Here is a 27,302-nt window from a genome sequence, read left to right on the forward strand (position 1 = left end):
AAAGGCAGGGGCAAGCATTCTCAGCCCTCTTTTTAGGCAGCATGGAGACAGTGTTTCCAGCTCATGAAGGTGGGATACAGATACAGGACACTTGGCAGGTCTGTCCCTGTAATGTCATCATAGTGGCTGTCCTTCAGATTCTCCAGACTCAACAGACTCCAACCTGGACTCCTCATGTCCGCTCCTCTTGTGGTCCCACCTCAAATGATTGGGACCCTCATCCCCTAGTTACCCAATCCAGAATTCTCTTCCCTCTACCTTATTCCCCACATCCTGTCAAGCATCAAGTCTTGCTGAGTTTTTCTCCCTGTTGTGGACCCGCCTCCTTCCCCTGCCCCTTTCCCCATGCCAGCCCGTGGACTAAGACCGCATGTCCCCCATCCAGGCAAGGGCTGAGGTCCCTGCCTCACCTGTCCATGCTCTCCCCGGACTCCTCCTGCAGGGGCAGCCCTGTGCATGGAGCCTTCCATCGCCCTCACTCCAGACCCTGCTCCCCCACTCAGCCACAAGGCCTTGCAGGGTCTGGCCTGACCGGCCTTGGTGACTGCATCTTAGGCCACTGTCTCCCTGTTTCTTGGGGCTCCCACCTCACTGACTTTCTTTCAGTTTCTTGAACGTGCCTCTTTCCTTAGAATCTTCCCATACCCTGCCCTCTCTCCCTAGAACCTTTTCGCCCCTTGGCCCTGCCTTTAATGCCAGTTTATCCTTCAGAGTTCAGCTCAAACACCACTTTATCATGGAAGGACCATCCTAGAGTGTGAAGTCTCCTCCTCAGACACGTTCATGGGGCCCAAACTTCTCTTTGGAAGGCCTCATCGTAACTGTAATTAATAATAATCTTGGTAAATGGTTCATTCCTGGCTCCCTACAACCATAAGCTCTGCGAGGACAGGGAGTATATATACATCTAGTTCATTGATCTGTCTTTATCCCTGCACATAGATGGTGGGCACTCAGTGGATATTTGCTGCATGAATGGAGGGGTTGTCTGGCCATCAAATATCAACAACATTAGCCTTTGAGATCACTCCATCCATTTGCTCCCAGCCTTTTCACCTTTGGTCCACGAGAGAAACTTTGCAGTGGGGATGCTTACCTGACCAGCTGATAGCGCTTCTGGGCCCCTTGCAAGTTATGTGGATTATTTTCATTAACAAAGTGGCTGCCACCACCTTCTCTATCTCGTCTTCCCCCTCCTCCTTCTTCTTCTCTTTCATCTCTCATCTTTGACCCCTCATTCCTTATCCTTCCCCTTCATTTCCTTCCTCCCCCACTTCTTGAAAAGCAAAGCACTTGTCATGGGGTGAGAGAACTAGGGAGCGAGTGTTGACTCAGTAGAAAGCAGCTACCCCGGAGCTAAAGATGTGCAGGCTGAGGCCAGGCCCTCGGCACAGGTGTGCTGTAGGGGAGCCGGGAGGTGGGTGGACTGGCCTGAGAGGCGCCCTCCAGCCTGGGGCTCCAGGAGTCCGTGGGCCAAGGCAGGTCTTGCCTGAGCAGAGCTGTGGCCGTGTTATCCATCTGGCCGTCTATCTGGCCATGCTATCTATGTGGCCGTGGCTTCCTCCCTGCGCTCACACACCCACTGACCCAGGGGTATAGAAACGGCGGCCGATTCTCATGCCAATTTTGTTTCAGGGTCCAGTCGGTGAAGAAACGTTAACAACAGCAGCAGCTGCAGCAGAAGCGTCCCTCAGCACTTCTGAAGAAGAGGAAGCTCGTGGTGTCCCTACAGACGGCCTGGCTCCCCTCGCACCCACAGCGGCCCCTGAGCAAGAGGTCACTTCTGTAAGTGGTTCTGGTATCCCGTCTGCCTCACAGCGGGGAGAGGGGTCAGTGTCACGAGACAGGAACAGTGACTGGCCCTCCCCAGGGGCAAATGCAGCCCTCAGCTTTGTGAGAGCACGTATCTGGCTGGGTAGGCGCCGTCGGGGGGAGGCAGGGTGCAGTGGAAGCAGCATGACAGAGCGGGTCAGAGAATCCGAGTCCCGACCCTGCTGCCTCCTAGCTTTGTCCAGGAATTTTCTCAAGTCAGAATGGGTTGCTGGGGGCAGGGGGGAAGGAGCGCCCCATCACCAGAGGGGATGCATTTGTTGGAGGGGGATCCTGAGTCTGTGAGTCTGTGCTTCTGCGAATGTGTGGTGGGTAATGACGGTCGAAGGTAAGAAAGTGTTGTGAAACGACAGTCACCCAGACTCTCCGGCAGCTGTGTGCACGTTGCGTCACAGGTAAGGTGAGGTGACTCCTCTTGTTGGTTTTGCTTTCCAGGGTCCTGGCGATGAGGAAGACCTAGCAGCCGCCTCCACGGAGGAGCCCATCCCCGTGGCTGTGGCAGAAGAGCTGGACAGCACCCTCCCTGAGGGGCCCCCACTTCCCGTACCCACAGTGGTTTCTGAAAGAACGGTCACTCCTGTAAGTGGCGTTAGAGGCACGGAGATTTGTGCGGCCGTTCTTACAGAGGAGAGAAGGAAAGTCCTGGGAGGGACTGCCCCTGGCTGGCTCAGAGCGGGTTTCAGTTTGGTTCATAAAGTTCCAAATTTGGGCATTTGAGGGGCGTCTATCCTGGAAACACACAAGGAAGCTGCGGTTTGCAGAGGAAAAAGCAAGAGATAAAAATCTAAGGCACCTGGCTTCAGGTCCCAAATCGTCCTCAATTTCAAATGAGAACTTCCTAATAGGCAGAGCTGGCAAAGATGCAAAGACCCCATTTCAAATGTCATGAGAGTCCCATCCTGAATGTGGGGAAGCCTGTAAGACTTGGTGGGGACTCGGAGGTGTGTGTGGGTGACCCTCATGTCCCTTCCAACGAGGGTTTCTATATTTCTGGGCTATACCTGTGTAGCCTCTTGCAAACACTTTCTTTACTTTGGGCCTCATTTCCTCAGCTCTCTGGGAGGGTGGCTCTGAGATCATGTCAGAGAACGCAGGTCAGGGAATGTTTGGACAGCTCTGTACACATGCATGGGGCTGTCACCACTTAGGGCTATAACTTTGTGTTTTAGAATGAGGAAACCTAGTGCTGGTTGTCAGCATGGCGGGTGTGAATCAGAATGAAATGGCTTTCAAATGTCACAGTGTTTTTTTTAATGTGTATTTATTTTTGAGAGAGAGACAGAGTGTGAGCAGGGGAGGGACAGAGAGAGAGGGAGACACAGATTCTGAAGCAGGCTCCAGGCTCTGAACTGTCAGCACAGAGCCTGACATGGGGCTCGAACCTGTGAACCTCAAGATCATGACCTGAGCCGAAGTCGGACACTTAACCAACTGAGCCACCCAGGTGCCCCCAGATGTCACTATTTTTTTTTTAATATTTATTTATTTTTGAGAGAGCATAAGCGGGGGAAGGGCACAGAGAGGAGGACAGAGGATCCGAAGTGGGCTCTGTGTGGACCGTCTGACAGCCGTGAGCCCAATGTGGGGCTCAAACTCACAAACCGGGACATCATGACCTGAGCTGAAGTCAGATGCTCAACCAACTAAGCCACCCAAGTGCCCCTAGATGTCACTATTTTTAAGAGACAATCTGGTGACCAGATAGGGTATATCAGCTTCTCAACAGCACTTGGTTACCCACGCTTTCAAAGCCTTGACTCGAGCTACAGGCGTGTGACCCTTCACAGTGCTCCAGGGCTGGCCCGTGAGGGGAGGGCCGTGGGATCAGACTCAAGAGCACACTGGCGTCCAGAGGCCAGTGTGGACCTCGTCCAGTGGCCCAGTGGTCGTCAGCACTGCTTAACTGTCTCTTTATTTAGAGCCTGTCCATTCATTTATTAACTTACTCATGGACTCAGCACAGCAACTCAGGGCCTCAGTCCAGACACTTGGAGATAGAAATGGGCATGGCCTCGTTCCTATTCCCAAGGAGTTCACGGTTGAGGGGCAGGAAATAAGCTGTTTGCACTGATGTTTGTGAAACACTCTGTGTTCTGTTCTGAGTTTATCTGACCCTATTCATACCACTTCTGTCTGGTACAAGGTGAATGGGCCCCAGTCTGTCGGTGAGGGTTGTGAGACCTCCAGAAAGCTGTCTGCTGTTACATGCCTCGAGGAAGCAGAGCTGACTTTCGAACTAAGGCATGTGGGCCAGCAGAGCTCATGCTCTTGAACTTCCCTGAGAGTGTGGTGAGGTGGAAAGGAGTCAGACTGGGGGCCAGGAGGCCAGGGTTCTTTCCGGGGATGTCACTGACCCGTGATGTGTCCTGAGTGTCAATGTTACCATCTGTAAACAGAGGGAGGTAGACAAGAGCTCTGGTTTTTAACCCTCTCGGTACATTAGAGACACCAGGACATTTTAAACGCTGCAGGTGTCTGAATCCACTGCCAGACCAATTGAGGAGCCCCTCCACCTGGGGTTCAAGCTCCCAGGAGATTCTACCATACAACTCACTGGGACCCACCCAGTGTATGGGTGTGATGTCATACATTGTGACTGCCAAAACACCAAGACCATATCCCCCCACAGTGACGCCACATCAGTGCAGCACATGTACATAGAACCAGTTCTCCTTTTTCCTTTTCAGAAACCTTTTATCATGAAAATTGTAAAAATTCACAAAAGGATTTAGAGTACTGTAATAAGCCCCCCACATACCCGTGACCCTATGTGAATAAATATCAACTTGCCCGTGTGCTTTATCTCCTCCACCTTCTTTGGCCATCTTTTTGGAGCAGAGATGGAGGCTGGAAATATGTTTAAGTAAATCCCAAATATGGGCATCATCTAACTGGTAAATACTTTAATGCACATTGCTAATAGGTTCATCTGGGACTCCCCCCTCCAGCGTTAGCCACAATGCTGTCCATCAGTGGTCATTCTGATTGGATGTCATTATCCTTCTAACAACATTAACAGTGGTTCCTTCATATTGTCTGATACCCTAGTTGTTAAAAAATGCCTTTTTGCAATTAGTTTGACTCTGGATCCCAACACTTACTACACACTGTGTTTGACTGATGTGTTTCTTAAGCCTCTTTGGGTCTATGATTGTCTCTCACCTTCCTTTTTCTTTGTGCCATCAATTTGTGGGAGAAACTGGGTCATTTGTCCTTCGATCCCTTGTTTTTTCCACTTGGACAAGTTGGCACTCGAGGGCCTCCCCAGACCAGCTGTGTTGGTGGGAAGGTAGATTACTATTTCTGAGAAAGTTCTTTGTCAACACATGTTAACAACCATAAAACGACACATTATTGATCCAGAAACTTCTGTTCTAGGAATTAATCCTAAAGGAGGTAGTCTTATATGTAAAAAAAAAACTGTATACAAATTTGCTAATCTCAGTATTGCCCATAATAGAAAAGAATTGAACATGGTTTAACTAGACAACAGTAGGGGGTTGATTGAACAAAGTATATTCAAGTAATGGAACATCATGCAGCTATTAAAGTTATACTTCTTAGGAGTATTTAATGATGGAGGAAATACAACATAATGTCAGGTGATAAAAGCTGGTTATAAACTTCAGTTACGTTGTGTGGTCTTAACTATTTAAAAGTTGGGGCCCCTGGGTGGCTTAGTTGGATAAGTGTCCAACTCTTATCTCTGCTCAGGTCTTGATCTCGGGGTCATGACTTCAAGCCCCACATTGGGCTTTGCACTGGGCATGAAGCCTACTTAAAAAAAAAAATAAGAAGAAGAATAGATACACGCACAAACCCTGGAAGGAAATGCCCTCCCTGATCGTTAGTAGTTGTGGCCTCAAAGTGGCAGAACTGTGGAAGGATGGTAGGTTCCTAATACATTTTGGTGTTTTCGCCATGAGCGTATTTACAATGGGAATTTTCAAAAGCTCTAAGAAGAGTTGGGTCGAGGGTGGGGGGGGCGGAGAAGGGGGGAGGGAAAGACAAACACACAGCATTTCATCCTGGCACGTGACTAATAACAGATCACCCCAAGTGCCTGTGTCAGGAACTGGCAATGAGGTGAAATGGAAGCCTCCATTTGAGCAAATGGTTTAAAAGCACAATAGGGACCAGTCAAGAGAGCACTCACTCTGGAACCTTGTTAGGATCATTATGAATCTCAGAGTCAGCCAAAGCAGTGAGTGAAAGGGACATCCACATCTGGCCCTGCTGTAGACCTGTGACAAATTTCTTACCTGTATCTTTGGTTACTCATACATAAAATGGGGTCATAGTACTCGCGTCTCAGGTTGTGCTGGGGATTAAATGAATTAACACATGAAAAAGTTTACCTAGTGCATGGTACACACTCAACAAATTAGTATATCGAATTATTTTGCAGATGAGGCCCAGAGAGGTTAGGGGTCACACAGGGCCACATTGCTCCCGGGAGATGAGTAGGGGTGAAAACCTTGGTGTCTGGACTTTCTACTTTGGTTTTTGCAGTGTCCACAACCACCCGTCTTCAGACATGGGTCAGAAGCTGGTCAGCAAGGTCCATGCAGTTCAAATGAGGTCACTCCATTTCTAAGGTCTTCCCACTAGTCGTTTGGCAAATACTATTAAGAGCCTAGTGTCTTCTGGGTGTTAGGGACACAGCAGAGACTAGAGGGCCACACCTCTGTCTTCATGGGGCTCGCTGCAAGGCCCCTGGCCATCCGCAGCTTGCTAAACAGCTCACTCATCAGAGCTGAGCCGCTCCACGTCCCAAATGCATGGACCAGGTTTTAACCACATCTTCTTGTTTTAGGATCAGAGAGGGCATGTGGGAATGGAAGGGCAGGTTGGGCCCAAAGGAGAAAAGGCTGGTGCTGTGACCATTCTAGAGACCACACTGGATCTGGTCATGTGCCCTGAGCATGTTATTTGGGGTTAGTCAATTCTGGTCAAGGAAATAGCAGGAGTACTGAGAGGACTGAGCCCCAAAGAAACCAAATTGAGAGTCAGGGAGACCCACAAAAACATTGTGGGGCTCAATTCTTGCCACATCTTACCAACCAGTGACCTTGACCTCTGCAGCCAGTTTCTCCATCTGTAATCAGAGGGTCCTTCCAATTCTGGTGTTCTGTGGCTAGACTCCAGGCTCTGTCCCTGAATTTTTTCCTGGGAAAGCTTCAGGCAAACAGGAGCTTCAGAGACCTAGGTGTGCTTTTAGTAGTTGTAGAATTTTTGGAGAGACCTTTACCCCTTCTGTGCTCCGGTTTCTCCATCTGTAAAACAGGGGTGGTGATGACTACCCCACACAGAAGTAGTCAGAATGAAATGAGGTGATGTTAGTGGAACTGCTTTGTCTGGTGTCTGTTACCACAGAAAAACAACAAACTCCTCCTCCTGAAGCAACAGTGAAGTTTAACTGTTGCCAACGGGATATGCCCGCAGCAACCAGGGCCATGGCCCCCCGGGAGCCCCACATCCTGGGGAGGTCCTGCTCAGGGAGCCTACTCTGGCAATAGGCAGCAACCTGGCTGCCTCTGGAGACTCTTTGTCAGCCTGCTGGTCCTGGTCCTCTGCCCTCCTCACCTTCCCCAGGGCTGAGGCCGTCTCCCAGGGTGGAGGGTGCTCTGGCCCTGATGCCTCATGAGGCTGCCTGTGAGGACATTGGGGAGGGTGGTGTCCTCACTTTGATCTGACCTCCTCAGTGGACTTTAGATGCCACCAGTGTTCTGGGGAGCAGTAAGGGAGTCAGAGGAGGACATCATACCACACAGGTTTTGTGCAGATTTACCGTTCATGTTTCCATTCCTTCCTGGGGCTCAGGCCATTCTGACACCTTTTTTGTCAGAGGAGGCAGGCCTATAGGCAAGACAGGCTACAGGGCTGGTGGGAGGGGCAGGGTGACCAGGACCTGCTTCAGAGGGAGGCATGCTGGGCCTGGCTACCAGGCTCTGGCAGAACCTAGATGGGGGGGGGGGGCCTAGGTGACAGGGTGGGGAGGGTCCCTACTGCCTGGTTATTTCTACCATATCCACCTACCTTACACATGTGGTGCAGAAACAAAGGGCTCCTGAGCCCAGGGTGGGACAAGGTGCCCTTGGGCTGGCGCATGAAAACAAAGCCTTCTTCACCCCTGCAGAAGCTTCATCTTAAAGATGAGTGGTTTCTACAGAGAAGAGGAGGGACAGGTTTTTTTGGGGGGGTGGGGCTGTGCCTAGCACTCCACTGACCATCTCGTTCTCTTTAGGGTGAAGCTGGGGAGGGGCTTCCTGGCCACCCTGAACCTGTCAGGCCTACTGCAGCCACGGTGAGACCCCCTGTCCAGGTTCCTCACACACACAGTGTTAAGGGACTGGGGTTGCTGACAAGTAGCCACAGGCTAAGGATTCTACCTTTCTTTTATTTTTAAATTTTTTTTCAACGTTTCTGAGAGAGAGAGAGAGAGAGAGAGAGAGAGAGAGAGAGAGAGAGAGAGAGACAGCACAAGCGGTGGGGGGTCAGAGAGAGAGGGAGACAAAGAAACCAAAGCAGACTCCAGGCTCTGAGCCTTCAGCACAGAGCCTGATGGAGGGCTTGAACCTGCAAACCGTGGGATCATGACCTGAGCCAAAGTCTGGCGCTTAACCGACTAAGTCACCCAGGCGCCACTAATGATTCTACCTTTCAATCCAAGATGCCTCCAGTGAGACCTCGGGGCTTTCACCTCTATCAGAACCCTCAGTGAGCTCAGGAGCAGAGTCTGTTTATGTCCCATTCATATCCTGCACCCTGAAGGACCCACGTGTCTGTCAACCACGTCCCAAACAGCTCGTCACCATCCCCCCAGACCCGCTCCTCCCTCAGGACGCTCCCATCTCTGGGAGTGGCACCCCATCTTCCTGGTCACCAATACAGAAATCAGGAAACAACCTGCAGTGGCCCTCTGCCTCCCATACCCCATCTGGTCAGTCTACAAGCCCCGAGTCTAGCTGTGCAGTGCCTCCTGGTCCCTCAGACGGTGGCAGCAGCCACCCTATCACTACCTCCCTTCTCCATGTGCACACCACTGCCGCCCCTCTAAACCCAGCCCAACTTCTCCTTGGAGCCTCTTAGCAGGTGCCCCACAGACGTTCCATGATTGAATTAAGCCTCTCCTGGTTCCTGTCTTCGGGAATTAAATACCAGAAAAGAGTTTCAGAAATTACCTTTTGTTCTTTGGAGGAATTTGATGGCATTCAACAAGTATGCACTGAGTGTCTTCTTGGTACCAGATCTTATGCTAGATACTGGGCATCCAGAGGTATCTCAGGATCGGGCAGACCCTGGGTCTAGAGTCTAGAGGGGTGACAGACACACGCAACTGAGCTTCAAGTCAGGTGGCCCTACTACCAAATCGAGACCTCATTAGAGGTTAGTGGGGAACACAGAGTAGGGAGAGATGAATTCCACCTGGAAATGGGGTAGGTAAGAGGGCTTCATGGAGGAGGTGAGAGTGGAACTAGGCCTTGAAGGATGAGTAGGAGTTTGAAAGGCAGGAGGGGAGGCTGAGAAGATGTGAAAGAGCATAGTATGTTTGAGGACCTATTGGCTGTGCAGCGGGAGGTGGTGAGGGAGGAGGGGAGCAGTGGAGGGGGAAGTGGGAGAAACGGCTGGAAGGAAAGTTGGCAGCAGCAGTTACTGGGCTACAGAATAAGGGAAGAGTTTTGGTGACGTGGCTGTCCTTGGAGTGGCAGGTGAAACCAAGTGGTGGGACTTTCTTCTCTCTCCAGGTGAGCGCTGAGGCCGAGGGCTCTGGCCTGGGCTGGGGATCAGACGTCGGCTCTGGCTCTGGGGACCTCGTGCGCACTGAGGAGCTGTTAAGAGTAAGTGTGAGAATGACACTACCTGGTGCCTGGGATTGCCCTCTCAATAATCAGGAGGATTATACTTTCCCTCCACATTTGTATATGTTTGGCATTTTCCACTTCAGTCAGTTTTGTTTTAAGTGAATATGAGCCTTAGTTTATATTTAGGACCTCCACTTTCCCACTTGCCCCCTTTCCCTGGCATTCGGGGCTATTTCACAGCAAGTATGCCCATGACTGCCTTGGCTCTGCCCCCATCCCCTTTACCAATGATACAGAACTGACTGCTGGCCTCTTCTCTAGGTAGCATTTAGCACTTGGCTTCCAGGCCCTTCTTGAAATCCTCCCTACCCTGATGCAACCCCTACTACCAGTTCAGACCACTCCTTCTCCCTTTTTGCTCCTGCTCCCCCAGCCTTCAGTCCAAGGTGGGGCCCCCATCGTCCCTGGTTCCTGGGAAGCACCTCTCTTCTCCAGCTGCAGCTGATGGCTTTGTTCCAGGGCCCCAACCTCCCCGCCAGCCCTTCGTCTGAGTCCCAGTGCTGAATCCCTACCTAGGACACTCCACTCAGTTACCCATCTGCCTCCTCCTCAGGATAGGGAAGGAAGGTTCTGGACTCGCTGGATAAGTGGAGTGGGAGTCACATGGGTCTTCCAGGCTGGTGGGATCAGCCAACCCAGCCAGAAGCGAAAGAGACTAGTACACTGCAGAGTAGTATATAACCCTTTTAATAAGGGTTAACAACAGGCAGTTTTTGACCACTCTGCCAGGTAATCAGAAAACTAAGTTAGCCAGAGCACCTCTGAAAATTCCAACTGATTGGATTTTTATTATATATATATATATATATACACACACACACATATATATATGTATATATATGGAGAAAACATGATATAATGGGCTCAGAAAGACTTGGGTTAAAATCCCAGATTTTCTAATAATTAGCCGTGAGTGGGTGAGCTCAAACCAAGCTACAATATCCTACTGAGCCTTAGTTCCCCATCAGCTAAGTGGGAACACCAGTCTCTACTTACAGTGTTACTGTGAGGAAAAGAGAGAATGGGTGGAACATATATGTTCTGATGTTCTGTATATGTTTATCCCCTCCCCCGCTGTTTCTTTTCTTTTCTTTTTTCTAATAATTTATTGTCAAGTTAGCTAACATACAGTGTATACAGTGTGCTCTTGGTTTTGGGGGTAGATTCCCCCGACTCATCACTTACATACAACACCCAGTGCTCATCCCAACAAGTGCCCTCCTCAGTGCCCATCACCAACTTTCCCTCTGTTCCCCCCCCCCACCCCAAATCAACCTTCAGTTCGTTCTCCACACTCAAGAGTCTCTTATGGTTTGCCTCCCTCTCTGTTTGAAACTATTTTTTCTCCTTCCCTCCCCACCATGGTCTTCTGTTAAGTTTCTCAAGTTCCACATGTGAGTGAAAACATATGATATGTCTTTCTCCCCTGCTGTTTCTTAACAGAGTATCTGCCTTTTAGGGTCCCCCAGGTCCCCCGGGCCCACCCGGCTCACCTGGGATTCCAGGAAAACCAGGAACTGATGTTTTCATGGGACCCCCTGGATCACCTGGAAAGGATGGAGCTGCTGGTGAACCTGGGCCCCCGGTGAGCCCCTGGGGTCATGTCCCCCCTCTCCATGGCCATGAGACTTCCTCTATCCAAGGAGGGGTGTACAGACCCCATACCCCAGCATGAAGACTCATGATAGAGAGCGAGCAGCTAGCTAACATTTGTAAACAAAAGTCCTCCTCAGCTGAGTCATTACTAAGGCTCATAAGAAGCAGAAGCCGAGAAACACACCATCCTATACACTGTTTTGCAGCTTTATCTTAGTATAGGAAATGCAGACTCGTGGAATCTTGGAATTATAGGACATATCAAAGTGCAGGGCCTGGGGCAGGGGGTCCTTCGAGACCCTCTAGTCTGACTCAACCTCCTGTTCCCCCTCAGAGGGGAAAATGCAACCCAGAGAATGAAGGACACTCGTCCAGGGGTACACAGCCAGCAGTGCCCATGCTGGGGCCAGGGACCAGCATTCCACCCTGGACCAACACAATGCTCCTGGACCCACTGGCCTCACCCGCTCCGTCATCCCAGCCCTGGCCTCCTTTTCCAAGAAAGGTTCATGCTTGATTCTTATCAGAGATGTTATGAGCTGATTGTCGCTGATGTTCTCCAGGGCCCTGAGGGACAGCCTGGACCCGATGGAGCCTCCGGCCTTCCTGGGATGAAGGGGGAGAAGGTACGGGCAGGGGGGGTTCCAACACATGGGGGCCACCAGGCCCACACTGTCTCTGACCTCTGGGCCTGTCCTTGCCTCTTAGGTGAAGGACCCTTTCTGATCCCCTCCTAATCCTCTCTCTGCTGGATGTCCCCATCCCAGGGCTCTTGATGCCCAAACCTGAGCTCAGCATCTCCAGCTTTAGTGAATGGTGCTGCCATCTACCCAGTCACGAGGATGCAAAGGCAGAATCTCTAACCCCTTCTTCCTCTCTTTTCCTGCCGTGCCCCACCTGTTGCTAGGACTGGCCCGCCTGACAGTCACTTCTCTTGCCTGTCTCCACCCTGATCTGATGTTCACCTCTCCTGGCCCACATGATGGCATCAGGCTTCTCGCCAGCGTCCCATCTCCCCACCTGTAACCCAGCTTCTGCCCGCCTGCCGCACCTGTCCATCTTCCTGCTTCAGGCTCTCTCCAGTCACAGCCCTCTCCACTGAGAAGGCACCGAACCCTGACTGTGTGCAGACCTGCCTTCCCAGCTCCATCTCCTGCTGCTCCCTCACGTGGCTTCTGGGTCAACCAACAGCACTACTGTGGGCATGCTCTTCCTGGACAGCCCCCTGGCCTTTGCACATGCTTTCTCCCCATCTCAGGTGATCTTTCCCTTTTCTCATCCTCCAAGGGCCAGTTGGGATATATCCTCTGAGAAGCCCTTTCAGAATCCCTATTAGCAGAAGGGAGCCCTCCTTCCTGCGCTTTCCGTTAGCACGGTATTTGTTCTGCTGGGACTCCTCTTAGCCAATGTTAGCTTACCTGTGCCCCCACCCCTCCCCTGACAAACAGCACTAGCACTGTCTGTGTGTCCTTAGTTTCTGGCTCAGGCCCCTGTTAGCGTTTGGTTAGCGAATCTGCTGCTCCCTTCACTCTCTTCGTTCTCTGTAAGTCTGTCTCTCTTCGGTCTGCAAACCCCACGTGGTGCCTTGGAGGCGGGGTTCCTGCCCCTACAGTGTTCCCATCCGGGGTTGATGAGATAAGCCAAGTCCCCTGCAAAGGAGGGCAGTAAAGATAAGGTAAGCCTCCGTGTGGTGATACAGGCAGGCATGAGTGTAACTGGGGTTCAGAGGAGGAAGGGTCCCTCCCAGCTGGGATAAGGACCAAGGTCTTCTGTGTGCTCCACGGCATGAAGTCGTGGAAAATGTCAACTCCCTAGACACCACCATCTTCACGGAACTGATTTTCCAGTTTCCGACAGCTCTCAAGTGTGTTTATTTTAATTGAAACAGTAACTCGATTTTCGCGGAAACCTCCTTTCTCAGAAAAAGAAGAAAGAAACGGTTGTCAGGCTGTATAGAACTCTCTCTATAAGTACCGACTATTTCATAAGAAATTAGATTCTTCGGGAAACATCACAGACCCACACTGTTCCTCCCTGTCCTTCTTGCCAGCTCTCCTGCACCCGCCCCCACATGCCCCTCCCTTGCTCGTCTGGCATTTAAAAATACCCGTGCCCACATCCGCACGCTGACACCAGAGTAAGCACGCTCTGCACTGTTCAGGGGAGCAGCCGTGCACAGGGTGGCAGGCTTGTATAGGATGATTGTTGGAGATCAATTACATTCCCCACCTCCACCCCCCAAAATTTGCTGTGAGTCCTAATTCATTGCACTATGTGCATAAGATGCTTTCTGGTCAAGTAAAAGCAGATTCTAGAAGGACTTGGAAACTTACATCTGGGGAGCTCAAAGGAATCGTTGCAGATGACATTTACCTAAAAATAACTTTTAAAAGCCAAAAGTAAACCAAGGAGCATAGTATGGATGTAAAATAATAGAAATGTACTACAGAGAATGAGCAGTCTCTGGGAGGGAACCCAGCATAAGATCCAATGATACAGCTGATCCTTGACTTCCCTCCACAATATCTGTACTTCAGGCTTGCACAACTCCAAGGGACTCATTTCTTGCCAGGAAGTGCCTTCCGCAGTTCCATGGATTCTTGTAAGGAGATCTTTTCTCATGCTGCTCAGAAAGCAGCCTCCTTCTCACTTACAGGGCACATAGACCAGTCTAGGCAGTTGTCTAAAAGGGAGTTTTTTCCCAGAGAATGAGGTCCAGGCTTATCTGACTGGAAAAAAATATTGTCATATATAATCATTATTTTCAAATGTAGGATTGTCATCAAAATGTGGATGGTCATTAAGAATTCTTGAAATAAATAGTTTATTTTATGTTGAGTTCCATGATAGGAGTACTCCTTAATTTATTTTCCCCAAATTAAGATGAACAGCTACTCTGAGATCTTTAGCCCATGAAGGAATAGGCGAAGAGTATCCTGCTTTCTCAGCTACTGAATGTTCCTGGAAAGGATGCTGAAGAACGTGCCGGAGACGCGTCTCTATGACATTCCTTGCTGCTTTTTGCATTGCACACTGTGACAGCCGGATCTGCAGCACACATGTAGCATTTACTATTGTCACTCTTTTCCTTCGTTCACACTCTGAATGATTCATTGTATTCTTCAGTGTCAAAAGGTGCTGGGACACCGAGGCAGAAAAGAGCTTGTGTTTTGACATTTTCTTCAGTGTCCAGAATTGCTGAGGGACGTGGAGTTCTCCGTAATGGGCTTTGAATGATCTCACTGAGCCACCAAAATGTCAGTGTTGGGCCTTATAAAGCAGATTCTGTCTTCCCCATGGGATGAGAAGAAATGCAAGTAATTCATCATCGCCTTCCCTTTCTCTATGTAACCCCAGTTTGGTTTTGAGCAATTATCTAAATCTTACACACTAAAAACAGGGTGCCCCTTAAGAACCTAAGCAGTGGGTACATCATAATCGGGTGTCAGGATGTTTTCCTGACTCCTTCTTTTGTGAATCCTCAGAGATTCTCCCATTGGAGGCCCCCAACCACAGTCCCCTGATGTAGGGCCATATCTCCTGTGGTTGACCACTCCTGGCCACCAGTTCCCTTTGGTCCTCCCCTCTGCTCAGAACTCACAGCTGGCTCCATTCTATGGGACCCACATGCGTTTAACAAGGATCCAGTAATGGGTTTGGAGCTCGTAACAGCTTATTTCAATTAAAAATTCCAATAGTGGCCCGATTTCCTATTTCATATCTCCTTTAACCATCAGATGTGTTTGGTACAAAATCAGGATTATGGGCCTCCATAAAACCAAATAGACCAAGGTCAATTGTAATTGTAACTAATTGAAGTTACATGAAGTTCGATGTAACGAACACCATGAGCAAAAGTGACAGACAGCCACAAGGCAGTAAGTTGTGCCATCTGAAATACCACAACAGAAAACGACAATCCATGTATTTATTAGGTTTTTTGATGTTCCTGTATGTTGAAGTCTAATAATGTCCTTGGCAAATCTGATAACTATAATGAGCAGAAATTTCTAATGCATTCTGAAGCATGATTTTGTAGCACTCCTGCACCTCATTCTTTTACAGTATTTCCCTTGTAGAACTGACCTCTCCACACTTCATCTCCACAACCAGACCTGCAGCTTGGCTGGCTGAAATTGTAAGACACACAAGCCTCACACTGAGGAATTGGATATAGGTCTGCCATTATCATTTTGGGAGCAGAGAGTCTTTGCTGACTCTTGTAATTGGAGTTTCCCAGTTTTCACTCTATCTGTTCGTGTAAATTTCAGTTAAGACGAGCACTCCCATCCCCAAGCTGATCTGCTCAGATTCCAAAATGGTGGCCACCAAATCTGTGAGCCAATGGAATGGGTCTAAATACTACCTTTTTGCATGTACAAGCTGGATAAAATCATCTGCTTCTGAGACCGGTAACTCAAGGTCCAAAATATCTTCTAGACTTCCTATGAAACTGCTACAAGACATACTCTTAATTTGAAGAGCTGGGAAGGCAATTTAAAAAAGACAGTTTTTCACTTTCCGAACATAATTTTCTTTGACAGGCTCAGCTGGCAACACAATAGTAAGGTTTTCAGAGAATAGAGTCCAGAAGTCAAGAGATGAAGCTAATTTGACTTCTCTCTCACAATTTCCCTGACTGTGATTTGACTTGTTACTGGAAAGGTGCATACGGTTGGCACTTCCTTCAAGGACAGATTGCGACAGGCAGCAGATGATGGCGCAGCTGGTCACGCCCAAGAAATGCAGGCGCAGAAACCGCAGCCTCCAGATTAGGCAGCAAAACTGGAACCCGATTGTTTTTGTTTCTGCCCATGGTGAATGGTCACAGGTAGTTTCTCCTGGGCCAAGCGGCAGGCAGAGAAGCCTCTGAGCCCAGCCACCACTGCTTCCTTCGCCGAAGCACCCCTTCCCCTCCCTGCACCTGCTAATGCCCTGGGCGACTGCAGCCTGATTGTGACAAGGCGCATCTCTTGTTATTCAGCCTTTACAGATGACTTCCTTTCGACAGTTCATGTATTTTTATTTCTAAGGTCTCTAATTCATTCTTTCATATAAGCATTGTGCTTATTTCATAATAATTTGTTCATGTTTCATGGCTGTAATAGCCTCCCTTTTCTCCCTGTACGTATTGTATGTACTAATATGTATTGTACGCTTAAAGTCCTGATAAGGTTGTGTTCTTCACGCTCCTTCCTTGGGCATACATTCTATTGCCGGCACTGCTGCCTGTCTTTCTTAAATGTTTATTTTTATTTTATTTTATTTATTTTAGTTTTTATTTTTTGTATGCCTCTCTTTGATAGTGTTGCCCTCCCTCTGATATGTGTTGTTTCTTGCTCGTGTGTTTGCTTTCAAAGTTGGAATCTCTCTTTGGTCTGTTTTCTGCCTCTATTCATGCAGATTGTTGGGGAGTTGGGCAGCGGCTACTTCTGAGGCTTGCAGGTTTCAGTGGGTTTCAGGATGGGGGAAGTGGGGTGTGCCATCAGGCAGGGCACCTCAGCAGCTGGTCTTAGGAGTTTGGGGTATCCCTGGATCTCCCAGGATTCCCTAGCCACTCGGGGCTCTGCCTGATGCCCTGGCTCCAGTAAACAGCTCTTATTGTTCTAGGAGTGGGGGCTGGGAGGTGAGGGGGAATGGGCAGGGCTGGCTGGCTTTCCTGCTCCGGAATTTCGACCTATCTGCCCATCAGCACCACACCCTGCCCCCCTCACTTCCACCGCCACTTCTGCAGGATACTTTTCCCCCTGTGCTTTCTCTCCACTACTGAAGTCTGTGGCTTCAGCTTTCTGTATTTTCCCTTTGGTATTCCTCACTATTTTCAGATTCAGTGTCATTCACCATCTTATTTTTGAGCATGTTATTTTGGAACTAGCCACTTTGTCCTTCCTATGGATTTGATACTGGAAGGGCAATCCAACCTAGAATAAGAGGGGACTGGGGAAGGGCACAGCCTTAGATGGTGGGTACATCATCATCGGGTGTCAGGATGTTTTCCTGACTCCTTTTGTGAGTCCTCAGAGTTTCTCCCATTGGAGGCCCCCAACCACAGTCCCCTGATGTAGGGCCATATCTCCTGTGGTTGACCACTCCTGGCCACCAGTTACCGTTGGTTCTGCCCTCTGCTCAGAGCTCACAGCCGGCTCCGTTCTGTGGGACCCACATGTTACCCCTCAGAAAACCTATTTTGTGGCCTCCATTAGGGGTATACATGTAACCTGCTTTAGAGAAACACTCCCCAACCCCATTCTGGGGCCACTCCAGCCAACCTTTTGTCTTTAGATATTTCCGGAAGAAAGCCAGTCACCAGTTCACAATTCTCCAAAAGTCTAGGGAATACATATCAAGTTTTTGAAGTCCCTTTCTTGGCCTCAAGTAGCAGACCTATCTCTTTATTTCCAACATGGGAGGGGTGGGGTAAGGGACCCGCCAGTACACAGATAATTCTCCAAGGGAATTCTTCTTCTGCAGTCTCTCCCTGGTTAATCTCCAACTTCTCCTTTTTACTCTTAAGGTAGGTAATGAGCTAAGAGTTGAAAAATGGGTTTTTCAAGTCAGCTCATCTAATAACCTGTTACTCAGAGCCTCTAATTCTGCATTTTCTTTGGAATATACCTACTGAAATATATATTAATTGGGCCTTTTTCTTGCTTTTTTTTTCCCCCCCTCAGGGAGCAAGAGGGCCTAATGGGTCAGCCGGTGAAAAGGTAAAAGAAAAAAAAAAGAAAGAAAAAGAGAAAGCTTTCTTATTCTTCCCCTTTCTCTGGGTTTACTGTAATTGGACTGCTGGGCTGGACTGCTGAGTATATAAGCATCGGGGAGAGAAACACATCTCTCAGATGTGTTCTCAGAGAGTATCTCAGGAACTGTTCTGGGACCGCAGACCCACTAGAGAGGGAGGGGGAAACCACCTGCTCCTTTCCCACGCCCTCCCTCCGCACAAACACGTGCACAGGAGCGCATCCGCTTGTCTCCAAGTGTCAGCAAGACCATGGTTTCTGTACCTGGAAGCAGTGCCCATCAGAAAATCCATCAACCTCATTTAGTTCAAAGAACGATTTCCCAACTCAGGCGTGTATGTTACTCCTTTTACCAGCGACTCCAGGGCCGCACAATCAGCCCATCCTCTTCCTTACAGGGTGACCCTGGCAGCAGAGGCTTACCAGGACCTCCGGGGAAAAACGGACAAGTTGGCGCTCCTGGGGTCATGGGACCCCCAGGGCCTCCTGGACCCCCAGGGCCCCCAGGCCCTGGATGTGCAATGGGACTTGGATTTGAGGTACTCCCCCACCCTTTTTGTGGTTAAAGAACAATGGGCACTAGGGGCTGTTGGAAAAACCAGCTAAGAGAATGCGGGTCCGAGGGCAGAGGCTCTGTGTGACTCCCCACTGGGCCCAGCCAGCTCCAGGTCCCAGCTCCACACCTGGCACACGCGTGTGCTCTGGAATTGGATGTGAAATTCTCTTTCTTCCTCCTTCTCCAGGATACCGAAGGGTCTGGAAGCATCAGGCTGTTGCATGAACCCAGGATCTCTGGACCAGCGGTTTCAAGTGTAGGTTGAATTTTGAAACGTTCATTTTGAGGATTGTCATATTGTCCTGCTGGAGTGGGGAAGCTGTGGGGTGCCGCCGTGGCCCTGTTCCTTTTGGTAACTCACCCTCTCTGCACCTCCAGCTTCCAGCCATGCAGCGGGGAGATAGGGTGCTCTTTACAACCTGTTTCTTTAAGGAGCAACACAGGAGTTTTGCACAAAACATCATAGGGGAAAACTTGAAAGTCATCTTTATCTCTCTTTCTCTCTTTCTCTCTCTTTCCCTCTCTCTCTCTCTAGTCCCTTACCATCAAGCATGTCTGCTTCATTGCCTCCTACCTGCTGCCTCATTTCAGAACCCTGTGCTCCCAACAAGTGCCCCTTCCCACTGCGTCCAACCCTGGGGAGATGTTGTCCCTCTTCTGCAATGATTTCCTGCTCTCAAGAGAACCAACCCCCAGATCTCATTATGTTTGTCAAATGGGACCCAGAGCTAAGCACGCCACCCCAGCAGAAACAGAGCCTCGAAGGGACAAGCAGCATAGCCCTCTCTGCGGTTAAATTAGACCTTCCCTATCCTCCAGATGCAGAGGGCTCTGAGAGTCAGGGTTAAGAGGACACTCACCCCATGCTAGGAGAGAGCCTCCGTGGGTGTTCTTCCTTCTGATTCTGGAAGGGGGATTTGCCCCACATCTTTTGCTCCCCTTATCTGGGGCAAAATCCGTGTGGGAGCTGAGGGAGAGATGGCAAGATGTAAGGATAGATGAGGAGTAAACAAAGTGAAGAGAAGAAAACCAAAGAATGTTTGTTTGTTTGTTTGTTTGTTTGTTTGTTTGTTTGTTTTACCAGGGTCCCAAAGGAGAAAAAGGAGACCAGGGGCCCAAGGTGAGGTCACAGATCTAAGGCGGGGGTGGGAGAAATTTCCAGCCAGATTCTAGGAGCATTATCCATGTACAATGAATTTTTTTCCACTATCACTGTTGTATCCAGGGTGACAGAGGGATGGATGGAGCCAGCATTGTGGGACCCCCTGGGCCCAGGGGGCCGCCAGGGCACATCAAGGTCTTGTCCAGTGTGAGTACCAGCCAGCTTGCAGCATGACTATGTATTTTCTGCCTTCGCTTAAGGGGAGAGAAAGTTGTCCACAACTTCAGGGATGGTGGTTACACAGAGGGCATGTAGCTGGCATCTGGCATTGGCATTTCCACCTACCAGCACACCCCTTGTGTCTGCTCCTGCCCCAGTACCACGGTTCTCTCACACAGCACTTCCAGAATACTCCTCTTATTGGCAGCATCTGCAGTCAAGAGAATGGCTGTGACAGAGAGGCAGAGGAACATAAGTGGGGGAAGAGTGAGGAAAGATGTTTTGGGGTATGTGAAATTAAGGAAGCCTTTCTGGAGGAGGTGTCTTTGAGCAGGGACTTAGGAGCTGAGAAGGATCTTACCAGGTAGGCACAAAGGACAGGACTTCCAGAATTCAGCTGGCAGGCACACTCTGAGCCACAGCACAGAATAGGAAAACGTGAGTGAATCCAAGGCACAGGAGGCTGATGGGTGTGGAGGGTGTAGAGAGTGGTGGAAAATTGTAGAGAAGGCTGGGGTGTGGGCAGGGAGCAGAGCAAGGTCCCCTTCATGTTAGAGCATCACACTGGTGAAAAACTGTGGCTCTTCTGAGACAAGTGATGCCATACTGGTAGATGACAGAGAGACAGAAAAATCCCAAATAACTGGGGAAAAAAGGATGCCTACAGTTAAAAAAAAAAAAAGTGATTACAAATATCCAGGGTGGGTAAGGGTGTGGTGAAACAGTGAGTCTCATATGCTTTGGTAGCAGTGTAAGTTACAAGGCCCCTTTAAACCACTCTTCAGCAATCCATTAAAACAAAAGTGTCCATACCCCCCAGTTCCATGTGGAAAGACATCCATGATCCATTGTTGGAAGAAGCAAGTTGAAGAATTCTGCGTTCAGCCTGATGCCATTGACGTAAAATAGGCACACGGACACACACACTGTCAACGCTGCATGCTTCCTATGGAGATATATATGGAATATATGCTTTAAAAATATGTGTGTGTGTGTGTTTAAAGTTTTAAAAGAGAAGACATTCATAGATGGTGCAATTTTTTTATTTTTATTAAAAAAATTTTTTTAATGTTTATTTATTTTTGAGAGAGAGACAGACAGAGACAGAGTGCAAGCAGGGGAGGGGCAGAGAGGGAGAGGGAGACACAGAATCTGAAGCAGGCTCCAGACTCTGAGCTGTCCGCACAGAGCCCAACGCGGGGCTCGACCTCACGAACCGTGAGATCATGACCCGAGCCAAAGTCAGACGCTTGACCGACTGAGCCACCCAGACACCCCATGGATGGTGTGGTTTTAAGGTTAATTGAAAGAAGAAAGTCTACAGCAGCTCAGCGCTGTTTCATAAGGGGTGGGGAGGGGATGGATGTGCTGGCAGTGAGTTTAGGGTGTTGTGTTTGCCTCTGCTCTGCAGTGCTGGGGTGACTTCAGTTAAAGACTCCCTGCCAGGAACAAAGTGGAATGTGCTACCCTCTGTCTCATTGTCTGTTTTCTCTCTTTTCAGTCTTTGGTTAACATCACCCACGGGTTCCTGAATCTCTCGGATATCCCTGAGCTCATTGGGCCTCCGGTGTGTATCCACAGCTGCCCTAGAGTGAAGTTCTTCCCAGATACCCTGCTGAAACTAAGCTGGGTTGGTTTGGAATCTTTTTAGCTCCTGAAGCATGGAGCTAGAATATGTCAGAATAGAATGGAAAAAAGAACTTTGCATTTCTGAGAAGTTGCTATCGCATTAATTTGATCACTCGGGAAGTTTTGTGTCCAATGCAGTGGAAGCTTCCAGTCTCATGTATCGGAAGTATGTGTCATGGAAAGCAAAGAATCCTAAGTAACAAACCGATTGACGTCTGTGGGATGCCTTTGGCCTGCTTTTATTTGCATGATCTCATCTCCTAGAACAGGAAGAGCCTAGGGAGACCTAGCCTTGTGCTAATGGGAAAACCAGCGCACAAGGAGAGAACATGACCTGCTTTGGTCTTTCCAGCCCCCTGTTAGAGATCGGGACCACTTAGCAAAGCTGCAGTATCTCTGCAAGTCTGCAGAGTCGGCCTATGGCATAAGGAGACCTAAAAGGAAGGAAGCTCCTTCCTGCAGCCTGTGCCATAAATCCCCGTTGCACCTCCTAGCATCTGCTGGTGACAGCCGGAAAGAGAGGAAAGAGCTGTGGTCTTAGGAGCCCTGGGGTTCCAGCCCATGTCCACACACCACTCTGAGCCTCTGAGCCTGTCCTCTGACACTGCCTCAGCAGCCTTTAGGGCAGCTCATAAGAGGTTGGTGGATGTGAATCTGCTTTGCAAATGGCAGCACTTAGCGCAAGCCCACATGCAGATTGAGGCTTATACTTCCACAGCTGGGCAGCCCACCCACCCCTGTGGTCCCTAATGAGGTTGGCCTCCACCCCCAGCATCCATGTCCTGGGGAGAACTTGGCGCTCCCCCCAAGGCTTCTGCAGATATCTGGGACGTTCTTCTAGAGCCAGCCTGTCCTGCTGAGGGACCTCTGTTGGTGGGTACTTCTGCCGTCTCTTTACTACAGCCAATGGGGCTTCTTTTCCTTGGTTTCTGTAAAATCACTCAAAATACCCCAATAGTTAACCCCTAAAGCAAACCAGCTCTCAAGAAAAAGTCATCTCACAAAGGGTCTTGGTATTTCCCAAACAATTAGAGGTTTGGGGTTATTACTAAAGGAAAATACCCTCTAAAATCAAAGATTCGGCATCTCTGTCCTAAGAGTCCCTGGGGCTTGTCTGCCCCATCCCTTCTCCCTCCCCGCACCCCTAGAATCTGCCTTCCCTTCCAATCCCCGTCCTTCCTTTAGCAAATCCAAGGATCCTTTTCGTTCCTAATGAAGGGCCAGAATTTTCCTACTCAGAGGCCCATCCCTCCCTGAGGGGACTCAAGTCCCAGCTGGCACCCTTCTGCTTCCCCACCCCACTGTATATACAGTGGGTTGAGAAACGTGTTGCTCTCCAGTTGTCTGTCTCTCTATGTATTCTGCCAAAGTCAGACATTTAATGAGCATGTGGGTACCTGGGCCGGCAGGAAGAAGAGTCCCGGCCAATGTGGAGTGAACCGCACACTGTCTGTTTGTTCTTCTCTGAGGGAGAAGCACTGAGTCTTCCACCCCCAAATACCTCGGCACACCCTTTGGGCCCACGCCTCAGAAATTAGGGGCTGCTTCTCCAAGAACATGTATCAAGTGATTTCACAGAGGAGAAGGCAGACCCTTCAAATGCAGAGTCCTGCATGGGGGTGGGGTGGCAGTGGGGGCTCTGGGCTCCTGGGCACAGTTTCTGACTCCGTCACTAACCAGCCGCGTGACTCTGCACGGTCCCTTCCCCTCTTGGGCCTCAACATCCTCGTCTGCAACATGGATCGTGAGACACCCTCCACCGTGGGAACATGCTTGGGTCTTTGGGAGCTGCTGGGAGGGGGTGGGCCCCTGAGGCACAGCATTCCTGCTGGCTCTGGAAATGCTGCTGCTAACCAGCCTATTTTATCTTTGGTATGTCACAGGGTCCGGAGGGCATACCTGGGCTGCCGGGATTTCCAGTAAGTACCACAGTAGCCATCTTCCCTCTGTGCCCTGGGGCTGTGTTCATTCTGTGCCTTCCACCTGGAATGCCATTCTCCTCCTTCTCTATGACACCATCTTGTTCATGTAACCTGCCCTGGTTGACCCTCACCTGGAGCGATCCTTTCCTCCTTTATTTATTTATTTATTTATTTATTTATTTTTTAAAGTTTATTTAAAAGAGACAGAGCGTGAGTGGGAAAGGGGCAGAGAGAAAGGGAGACAGAGAATCCCAAGCAGGCTCCGCACTGTCAGCGTGGAGCCTGATGCAGGGCTTGAACTCATGAAACCTTGAGATCAGAACCTGAGTCAAAACTAAGAGTCAGGACGCTTAACTGACTGAACCACCCAGGTGCCCCATCCTTTCCTCCTTTGAGTCCCATAGGCTTTATTTTCACCTCTGCTGTGATTCTTTTCTGCCCTTAATAAGTTATTCGTACCCTTGTCTTTTTTTCTCAATTGTACTGTGAACAGCTTGTGGAGGTTGGGTCTTAATCTCTCTCCTGGTACCAGCAGAAACCAGAGCCAGTGGTTGGCTGCCTATGAATGTGAGGGGATGAGTCAAGTATACAGTCCCTGCAGATCAGTGTCCTAAAGAGAGAGGATGGGAGCAGTGGGGGATGAGGGGGAGCAATCACAGACTAGAAGCCCAACAATTAATAGTCTGTGTGCACACTATTGTGGCTTCCACCGTGGAAGGTGAATATGCATTTCTGTATAGAAAGTGATCAGTTTTGTCTTAAAGTGTGAGCTTGTGCTTACGCTAAAGGCTCCAGCGTGAAATCTGCACAATTTCTCCAAGACACTCCAGATCTGAAATGTCCTAATGCCAACAGCGTATGGGTTGCCTCCAGGCAAATGAAGGAGATTTAACAAAACTGTGACAGAAATTTGTTCTTGATGATGGAATATAAGTGATTTCTCTTTCTGTTTCTTTCTGTTTTTCTGAGCTTTTTACATTTTGTTTTTTTAATTTTTTTTAATGTTTATTTTTGAGAGAGAGAGAGAGAGAGAGAGAGAGAGAGCAAGCAGGGGAGGGGCAGAGAGAGAGGGAGACACAGAACCCAGGCTCCAGGCTCTGAGCTGTCAGCACGAGCCCGACTTGGGGCTCCAGACCATGAACTGCGAGATCATGACCTGAGCTGAAGTCGAACACTTAATGGACTGAGCCACACAGGTGCCCCTGAACTTTTTACATTTTGCAAAAGGAGCATATCCTGTCATGACACTGGCAATACGTGTGAACAAGACCTCAGGAACAGGAGAGAGAGTGGCAGTCATGGAGAACACCTCTTTTGTTAAGAGGAGGAGAGGCCAGACCTCTGAGCTCCGGCCCTGGCTTGGCTGCTCCGAACCAGAGGCATGTTCCAGAACACGTTTTCTTCTATATGAGTAGGGCTGTGTTCCCGCGGGAGCCCCCAGGGCCACTTTAGGGAGTAAAGAGGGGGCCACAAAGTGGGATTCCAGGCCACCAACCTGCAATAAAGAAGCTCCATCTGACATATTTTATATATTGAGCTTTCATTCAAGTCTTTACTTGAAAAAAAAAAAAGGAATGAAAAGAGTTTCATTGCTAAAAAGTAACAATAACAAATATTTGAAAGCCACTGCTCTAGTGGGTAACTCCCCCTTTAACCCACAAGACTGCACAGGGACTTGTGAAAAGCTACATGGCAGTAAAGTGTGAAACACCTTTTTGGGGCAGACATCTGGCTGTGAGTCACTGTCACAGGTATATAGTGTTGGAGTTAAGAAGAGGTCACCTCTGGCCGGGTGTGCAGAACTTGGCTCCGCAGAGGGGTGGCTGGGCATTCCCGCAGCGGGAAGGGTGTGGGCAGAAGCGCGGAGGCAGTGGGCAGGGCAGAGAGGATAAGGGGAAAGGCTCACCTGGGTGTGTGATGGGGAGCAGGGGATGAGGTGCTGAGGCTGGCTGGGATGGGTTTGAGTGTCAGGCTGGGACGTTTGGATCCCATCCCATATGTGGTGGGGAGCCAGACGGGAAGCAGGAGTCCCGGGCGATGAACGGTGGGTGGAGGTAGGCCACGGGGTGGCCAGGAGGACCCATGGGGTGAGCAGAGGCAGCAGGACCAGGCTGTCTCAGTAGGGCCCCTCAGAGGAAGCCAAAGTTCAGAGGCAGGGGCCTCTAGGCCTCCTAGTGCTCAGTGCTGTCGTCTTTCCACCATACCACAATTCTCGCATCACTTAAAATTAAGAAAACGTCATGGCTAGTTGTGACTTCTTCCTAGCAGCAGAAGAAGCTCTTTTTTTTTTTAAGTTTATTTATTTATTTTGAGAAAGAGAGAGAGCTGGGGAGGGGCAGAGAGAGAGAGAGAGAGAGAGAGAGAGAGAGAGAGAGAATCCAAAGCAGGCTCCATGCTGTCAGTGCAGAGCCTGATGCAAGGCTTGAACTCATGAACCGTGAGATGACCTGAGCCGAAACCAAGAGTCGGACACTTAACCGACTGAGCCGCCCAGGCACCCCTAAAGCATTTTAATCTTAACAAACAACAAAATACCCTCCGATGATTCCTTTCAGGGCCCTCGTGGACCAAAAGGTGACACCGGTGTGCCTGGATTTCCAGGACTAAAAGGAGAACAGGTAAGAGGGACCCAGGTATTTAGTGGGATCATGGTCCAGAATTTGCTAAATATTTCAAATTGGCTGAAAGTAGCTTTTAACTTTAAAAAAGTTTTCTGAGATATAATTCACATGCCGCAAAATCCATTCCTTTAAATTGTAGAGTTCAGTGATTTTTAGTATATTCACAAGGTTGTACAGCCATCACCACTTCCCAATTCTTGAACATTTTCGTGCCAAAAAGAAACTCCATATTTAGTAGCAGCCACTCCACAGCTGTTAACTTTTATGATCTAAGTGGCCCTCCAAGGTGAAGGTGGGTCATGGTGGGGACATTGATTCTCATCATAGTCCCATGTGCCATGCTTTATCTAGCGACCTGTTGGGCACCCCCATTAGAGTGTGTGCTCCCTGAGGGCAGGGCCACATGCCAGTTTCTTCTCTATGGTCCCAGTACTTAGCATAGGATCCGGTGCACAAATGGCACCCAAGACATTTATTGGATAAAGGAACATAAAATTAATCAGTACAAAAGATGCCAGTATTTAGAAGTTATAAGTTGAGCATTCTGCATTTGGATGGCAGTCTTCGTCCAAAATCTTTGGAATAAATATTTAGCATGCAAAGAATATCCTGGGAACTCCCAAGACACGGAACGGACCTTTCTATCCTTCCGTATTTGCCTCTTAGAATTAACTTCCTGGTTGGTTTTTATAGATAAGAGGGAGAATAACATCCATACACAGATTGCAAAGACTCTGGATTGGGTCACGAATTCATCTATCCATTTGTGTACTCATCCATCTTATATCCATTCCTAAGGATGTGCCAGCCAGGTTCCTATAGTAGGCACTAGGGATATAGAAGTAAGACATGAGGAACAGACATGCAGTTAGCCAACAGAAAGCATGGCCGTTGCTGTAACGGTGGTCTATGCGAGGCCAATAGCAGAAACCCCTGATCCTTCCTTGAGAGGCACAGAGGGTGGGTATGTCTCCAAAAGGAGGGAGCATTAAGCTTCTGTCTTTTTGTTCTCCCCCCACCATTCCACACTGGCCCCCCAGCAGAGGCTCTAGTGTCTGTTGGACCATAATTTTAGGGTGTAGGGAGTTCAAAGGCTGGGCAAAGGGGTCTGCATTTGGCACCATGTGGGGTGGTGTCTTGGGATGCTTTTTGCTGCCTTGGGCCTTTGACAAGCCGCCGCTGTGGCTTGGGAGGAGGCCTGGTCGAACCAGAGTGGCTCTTG

The 27,302-nt window shown here is 49.4% G+C and overlaps 1 protein-coding gene across 2 annotated transcripts in view; it reads left to right on the top strand.

Moving 5' to 3' along the window:
* Nucleotides 1–27,302, top strand: part of COL15A1 (collagen type XV alpha 1 chain) — a 108,712-nt gene that overhangs the window by 56,102 nt on the left and 25,308 nt on the right. For both annotated transcript variants that reach the window (XM_043566328.1, XM_043566329.1), the window contains 14 exons: nucleotides 1,636–1,785; nucleotides 2,266–2,409; nucleotides 8,078–8,137; nucleotides 9,579–9,671; nucleotides 11,155–11,280; nucleotides 11,855–11,917; nucleotides 17,963–17,998; nucleotides 18,430–18,570; nucleotides 18,775–18,843; nucleotides 19,672–19,707; nucleotides 19,813–19,896; nucleotides 21,410–21,475; nucleotides 23,421–23,456; nucleotides 26,015–26,077. In XM_043566328.1, the coding sequence (XP_043422263.1) occupies nucleotides 1,636–1,785; nucleotides 2,266–2,409; nucleotides 8,078–8,137; nucleotides 9,579–9,671; nucleotides 11,155–11,280; nucleotides 11,855–11,917; nucleotides 17,963–17,998; nucleotides 18,430–18,570; nucleotides 18,775–18,843; nucleotides 19,672–19,707; nucleotides 19,813–19,896; nucleotides 21,410–21,475; nucleotides 23,421–23,456; nucleotides 26,015–26,077 (1,167 nt within the window). The remainder of the gene's footprint in view (nucleotides 1–1,635; nucleotides 1,786–2,265; nucleotides 2,410–8,077; nucleotides 8,138–9,578; nucleotides 9,672–11,154; nucleotides 11,281–11,854; nucleotides 11,918–17,962; nucleotides 17,999–18,429; nucleotides 18,571–18,774; nucleotides 18,844–19,671; nucleotides 19,708–19,812; nucleotides 19,897–21,409; nucleotides 21,476–23,420; nucleotides 23,457–26,014; nucleotides 26,078–27,302) is intronic.

This window comes from Prionailurus bengalensis, chromosome D4 (assembly GCF_016509475.1).
Source record: "Prionailurus bengalensis isolate Pbe53 chromosome D4, Fcat_Pben_1.1_paternal_pri, whole genome shotgun sequence".
Lineage (NCBI taxonomy): Eukaryota > Metazoa > Chordata > Mammalia > Carnivora > Felidae > Prionailurus > Prionailurus bengalensis.